This window comes from Camarhynchus parvulus, chromosome 4 (genome assembly GCF_901933205.1).
Source record: "Camarhynchus parvulus chromosome 4, STF_HiC, whole genome shotgun sequence".
In the NCBI taxonomy this organism is placed as follows: Eukaryota; Metazoa; Chordata; class Aves; order Passeriformes; family Thraupidae; genus Camarhynchus; species Camarhynchus parvulus.
This window is the reverse complement of record NC_044574.1, coordinates 41,438,086-41,444,608: the sequence shown is the minus strand read 5'-3', so window position 1 is coordinate 41,444,608 and position 6,523 is coordinate 41,438,086. Positions and strand designations below refer to the sequence as shown.

Here is a 6,523-nt window from a genome sequence, read left to right as displayed (position 1 = left end):
TGACTGAATGTGGGTTGTCCTGGCATAGATGTGCGTGACAATTGTAGTGCAGCTTTTGCTTAAGTGTCTGTCTTCATTTGCTAAAGGCTGTTTAAGAAACTGCAAAAAGATCTGATTCTCCTCTCACTTACTCTAGAGTAAGTCAAGAGTAACCTCATTGAAGCCAATGAAGTTACACTGGTGCCAGCCAAACGTAAGCAAGAAGAGAATCAGGCCCTCTGTCTGAAACACTGAATTTCTGTAATGTATTATTTTATTTTTCTTTCTCTTTCCTAAGATGACCTTGAATGATGCCATGAGGAGCAAGGCAAGGCTGTCAATTACAGGAAGTACTGGAGAAAATGGACGTGTTATGACTCCAGAATTTCCAAAAGCAGTGCATGCAGTACCTTACGTGAGTCCTGGCATGGGAATGAATGTCAGTGTGACTGATCTCTCGTGATTGATAAGAACCTTTTGAGTGCCTTACACAATGGTTTCCTTGTGCGTTTATTGTCAAAGTGGTGAGAGGCATCCAGTATCTTGAAGACTTTTCTTTCAGCCAAGAAAAAAATTCTTGTATTTGTGGAGTTCATCTTGGATTGTAATGAATGCTTGGTTCAAAACACAACACCATTTTCTACACAAGTTCAAGATGAAGCTTGACTGACATGCACAGCTAACATGGAAGTACTGTAATCTAACTGAAGTCGTTGTACAGGCAACACACCAGTTTCTGCAGCCACTGTTGTTAGTCCCTTGGTTCATATTGACTTAAGCACACTTGACATCAATTGCATCAAGATGTGACATGTTTTATAAGAAAAAAAAAAGTATAAAATGAAAAAAATATTTTTAGGTATTTTCACAAACAAAAACTGGCTTTTAAATAAATTTGCTTCCATAATGGTTGGATATGACAAAAGAAAAAAAAATAAGAAAAAAAAGAAAAAAATCTAGACTACGGGGAAGTGGAATATGAAAATAAGGCTTAAGGCATCAGTTCCGTATTTTTCAAAGCCAAATATGTAATGTTGAGAAGAGAAGAAATAATGATTGAAAGGTTCAAATCTTGTAATTTAATATTGTTATTAAAACTTTGCTGTATATCCTATTCTTTAACATTTGGTGTTAATATAAAATTTACTTGGCAATGCTTGACATTTGAAATAAACTTTTTTCTATGGTTTTATTTGCAAGTGTTCCATTAATTTTACTAGCTACAGTTGGGTTATAAAGAGTCTGAAATCTAAAAGGACACTGTCAAGGTTGGGTCAATGTTTCAGTTTTTGGCAGTGTCGCCACTTCCAGCTCACTCAAATCTGTTCAATAGTTTTTTCTGCAGATGAGCCCAAGCTGTGATGCTCAGATACGCTCATTGAACTCTGAAGATCAAGGTTGTTCTGGGTTGGAGCAGTACTTGATACTGGCACATGAGGATGGGTGCTGTTTTAGAGCTCCTCTTAACTCTGACATGCAGAGACTTAATGATCCAAAGATTTGGTTGAAACCTATCTCTACTTTTGTACAGTTGAGTTCATAAGTACGTGTACAGAGAGAGAAGAGTATTGATAAAAGCTGATAAATGGCAAGCAGTAAAAAGTGTTAAGTATTTTTTTTAAAGAATGAAAAAAAAAAGAGTTTCAAATTGTTTCGTTAAGGAAGCAGTTTTCAAACTGTTAAAAGGTAATTCTAAGCAGTAGCTAGTGAAGCTTTTGTGAAAAGAAAAACCCAAAACCTTGGCAATGTCTTTTTGAATTGAGATTGATAACTCGAATTAGATGCGAGTCTGTACTGATGAAAACTTTCCTGAATCTTAATCATTATGAGTATTCTTTGCTAGCTGAAGTTACCATACTTTTTAATTGTGTGTATTTAAAAACAATAACTACTTAAAAAGCAAAAAGGAATCCTAGGAGGGGTGCAATAATATTAATTTAAATGCTAATGCAAATCAAAGTAACATCGTGTTTCTCTAGCTTTCCCTGTAGATACAATTCTGTACATTTGGTTGAAAAGCTTACATTTTTCTGCATTGTGGATACCTTGCCTCATGCAGTATTGGTAAATCTCTTTTATTTTGGAATTAAATAAAAATTTAAATATGACTTGCAGTTTTAGTTGGAATCAATTTCTTAGACTCAAGTATAATGTTTGCTGAGCATTGGAGAAGGCAGAGCATTTATTGGAAACTTGAAGTCCCTTCTCATGGCACAAACTCTGAGCCTGTTTCTGCAAGCATGTGAACACAGTGTATACTCTCAGTGTGGCCAGCAAAAGAGGTGTATACAGTGTTTTCAATGTCTGTCTTACCAATACTTCCCCCCAGTTGAGCTAAATCATTTCTTGGCACATCTCTAATTCATAGGTGTTCTGTGCATTACTCCTCATCAGGAATGTTGGGGAATGCATTCGAATTTTTAATGTTCAATGCTAGAATGACCAAACTAAAATAATATTCATATGGTAATTAATTTTTTTTAAAAAGTAGAAATGCATTACTGTATACAGTGGAAAGCTATTTATTGTACCTCTGGGCTCATTCCTCTAAAAATCATAGCATAAAAAAATCTTTGTCAAGCCTGAACTGATGTATATAACTGAAATAATGTAAAGTTATATTTTCATGTTTTTATACTTAACAACATGATGGGAATACATAATGTATGAGTATTTCAATTCAGATAATATTGATTGGATAATACACATCTCAGTTAAAAAAAACAGTAATAGTAGTTTAATATCCATGTTAAGAGTACATCAGTATATTGCTATATAAAGTATGTCTGTGTGCATTTAAGTGAAAAGTAGTCAAGAGTGATGAAAGCTGTCCAAGGGTTTTTTATTCCTTTTTTTATGAAAACTGTTATGGAGCAACCAAAATGTTTATGAACTCAAACTTGTGTAAATTTCAAAATGTCCTTTTACTGTAGCTTTTTGTTTACAGTACAGTATCTTATTTTCTGCTTTGTTAAATGAGTAACAGTACAGAGCTGGACATACACTTTCTAAGACATTAACGTTCTCGTTTTTTCATGTATACTTATATGACAGAAAATGCTTCTGATTTTATTTTTCAATCTAACACATGGCTTTTCTGGAGTGTTGTATAAACTTCAATCATACATAAAAAATCTTCTTAAAAAAGGTAAAATACCTTTAATGTCTGCTTAGTATTATTGAAATCTGGTTTCTTATTTATTATCAATGTATTTTTCTGAGATTTTACATAGGGCAAACCTGTTTGTCCCCACAGACATGAAATTTCCGTGAAGAGTTTATCCCTTGAAGTTTCTTCTTTTCTTGAATGAAGTTTCAATGGAGAGTATAAATCTTCTCCCAGATCATCTTGTCACTCAAGGATAGATTTACTCTAATTTTCCTTATTGTTAAATGAAGTAATGAAACTTTTTTTCCAACAATAGAATTGTATCTTTGAACTGTAACCTTCCTGGTAATAGTTACAATGGCAGTGTGATAGGTTCATAAAGACAGGGGGTTAAGTATCAATTCAGTAACACCACCTAAAAAATTTTGAGTTTAAACCAGTACATTTTTAATTGAACTGATTGTTGATGTGTCCAAAGCAGAGAAAGAACCTGAAAAATGGCAAGTACTTCAGGTGTCACTGGAAGAGATGTGGTACAGCAGAGTTTACTGTAATGGCAAACAGAGTGAAGAGATTCAACATGTGAAAGGTTCAACATTTTCATGTAACCATGTATTTCACCTGTTAACAGAGTGTGTTTCTGCAGTGTCAGCCTCCTCTTTGGCTGATTGATGTAGACAATATCTTTACATGAAACCTTGCACAAATAGTTGTATTTTAAAATTCAAATAGATAGTTTCATCTGTCCTTTGGTGCAGAGTCACAAGAATACAGCAGTCACCAGCAAAATAGAATCAGCAGCATCTGCTGTGCATGATATTCCTGGAGGCTACTCAGATCTGTTTTCAAAGTTATTTTTTAAATATTTTCATTTAAGCTGTCAAGGGATCACAAAAATTTGCTGTGAGAGATCCATCAGGTATAAATTATCTTAGAAATGTATATTAAGTACTTAGAATGAAATTGAGCAAGTAACTGCAGACTTAATTTGGAACATTTTGCCTTGCATCAGTTTCTGTAGGTGGTAGAGAATACTATACACCTGTGTGAGACACAACAGAGAATTGAATAAAAATTTCTGTAAACAAGTGACAAAAAATGGAACAAAGTAAGATAAAATATAAAAAATCTGAGACTTATAGCTCTAACTGCCCTGCAGCTTTCATATGTCATGAGGCCAGCCCCCATCTTATTGTTAAGGCATATTACATTATGTGCTTTCTTTCTTTCTTTCTTTCTTTCTTTCTTTCTTTCTTTCTTTCTTTCTTTCTTTCTTTCTTTCTTTCTTTCTTTCTTTCTTTCTTTCTTTCTTTCTTTCTTTCTTTCTTTCTTTCTTTCTTTCTTTCTTTTCTTTCTTTCTTTCTTTCTTTCTTTCTTTCTTTCTTTCTTTCTTTCTTTCTTTCTTTCTTTCTTTCTTTCTTTCTTTCTTCCTTTCTTCCTTTCTTCCTTTCTTCCTTTCTTCCTTTCTTCCTTTCTTCCTTTCTTCCTTTCTTCCTTTCTTCCTTTCTTTCTTCTTTCTTTCTTTTTTTCTTTCTTTCTTTCTCACACACTCTCTCTCTCTTTTTCTCTCTCTCTTGTCTTTCTCTCTTTCTCTCTCTCTCTCTCTTTCTGTCTTTCCTCTTGCTCCACTACATGCAGTTAGTCAAATGCATACTTTTTTAGCTTGGTAGGCTGATAGGAAATGTAATTACTGTATGTAATACTTGCTATAATTGATTTGGTAGTCACTAAAAATGTTTATTATAGGTCATGTCATAAGTCTCTGTATTGCAGCAGCAGTGATGCTAAGATAGGAAAGGTTATCTAAGCTAAATCCTTTATCCAAGTGGCATCCACTGAACTTGTTCTTTTGTCAGTCTCCTTTATACATCTCTTACTGCTAATGAAAATTTAGCTACCTCTGCAGACAGTTCAGTGCTTTACTTACCTCACTGATGAGAAAATTCTTTATACATAGAAGAAAAGCACTTAATTTCATGAAGCTGTCCAGTGAATGACCTTGTAGCATTTGCCCAAAGTTCTTCCTCCCTTTACACCTGCAACTCCCACCCAACAAGAAAGGACCATTACTACATGCTGGGTATAGAGAAAAAGTTTACATGTAATTTGTCATCATTTTTAACAAATGCTAACTTTTTAAGGCTGACTCATCTGTGTTAAAAAAAGCATTTATTCCTACTAGTCTTCCAACTGCAGAATGAGATTTAAAATACATGTTTAAATTGTGTTTTATTTATTTGCTTTAAATATCCCAAGCCTGATTTTGAAAATGTTTGCTATTATAGAGTAGGAAAGGGCTGCTAAACTAGTGCCTAGACCAGCCCATTGGAATTTTCTTCAACTAGTTCCTATCTGGAGGTGTGGGAAGCACAAATAAAGGGGTTCCAGTGGATCCCATGAGCTGTGCAGGACCATTCTGATTCCTTTGCCTCTTTCCATGCACAGAAGGCAAGCAGGTGGAAAAAGCTGAAATAGGACTTGGAGAGGTAGTTTTATGCCTTTCTTCTGTCCCCCCTCAATCCCTTAAGGTGAAGGTCTCTTCAGAAGAGACACTGGAGAGGATTTATACCTGTTTTGTAAGGATAGAAAATAACAAGTAGAATTTTTTTTCTAAGAACTCATTGTTTGTGCAGTTCTGAAATGATAATGTCATGTTTCAGTTTATGGTAAACATCTTAAAATTGGAGAGTAAAATCTCCTTCAGAGCCTTTACTGTTAGTAATCATAGAATCATAGAAGACTGTGGGTTGGAAGGACCTGAAAGATCGCCTTAAAATTCCAACACCCCTGTTGAGGGCAGGGACACCTTCCCCCAGGCCAGGTTTCAAGATTCTTGGAAGGAGACAGCCCAGAGTACTTCTGGCATGTTGATGCTTTACTGGAGCATCAAGACCATCTTGTTAAAAATGTACTGGAGTGGAGACTATTATATAACAACTTTTAACCCAATTTTCAAGTTATGTTGTTACTGCCTACCCTTCAGCACCATATTCTGTGAGTGTAGAGAAAAATGTAATTAGAGAGGTTGGGCTATAGTTCTTTCAATTAATAGTATGCTTTACAAATACCATAGTATTTCTCAGTAGTTGCTTTCCTTATGAATTTCACTATGAAAGGCAAACACATTTTAGGTTACCACATACTCATAAAGAGCAGAATATCTCACTGAAATTTTTTTTTGGGTTTTCAGTGAGAAGATATTTTTATATTGTCACAATGACTAAAGACACAATAATATAAATAATGTGATTTTTACTTAGCTGTTTGCCTTTGTGTTTCTTACTGTTGTTTTTAATAATTTCACAAGATTGTTAGATGAATATTTTCATAAATTTGGAAGTAAGTGTCTTGGCAATTTATCCAAGTTACCTGTAGGTGGAATTCTTAATTCAGCTTCAGCTACTTTGTGTGAATAGATGGGCAGAGATGCTAATA

The 6,523-nt window shown here is 34.4% G+C and overlaps 1 protein-coding gene across 7 annotated transcripts in view; it reads left to right on the top strand.

Moving 5' to 3' along the window:
• Window positions 1-3,133, top strand: part of GRIA2 (glutamate ionotropic receptor AMPA type subunit 2) — an 89,554-nt gene extending 86,421 nt beyond the window's left edge. For 6 of the 7 annotated variants that reach the window (XM_030948436.1, XM_030948437.1, XM_030948434.1 and 3 more), the window contains one exon: window positions 278-3,133. Coding sequence is in view for 1 of the 7 variants with exons in the window: in XM_030948439.1 (XP_030804299.1) it covers window positions 278-442 (165 nt within the window). In the remaining 6 variants the exon portion in view is untranslated. The other variant, XM_030948435.1, reaches the window with a different exon arrangement.
• The last annotated feature ends 3,390 nt before the right edge of the window (window positions 3,134-6,523 follow it).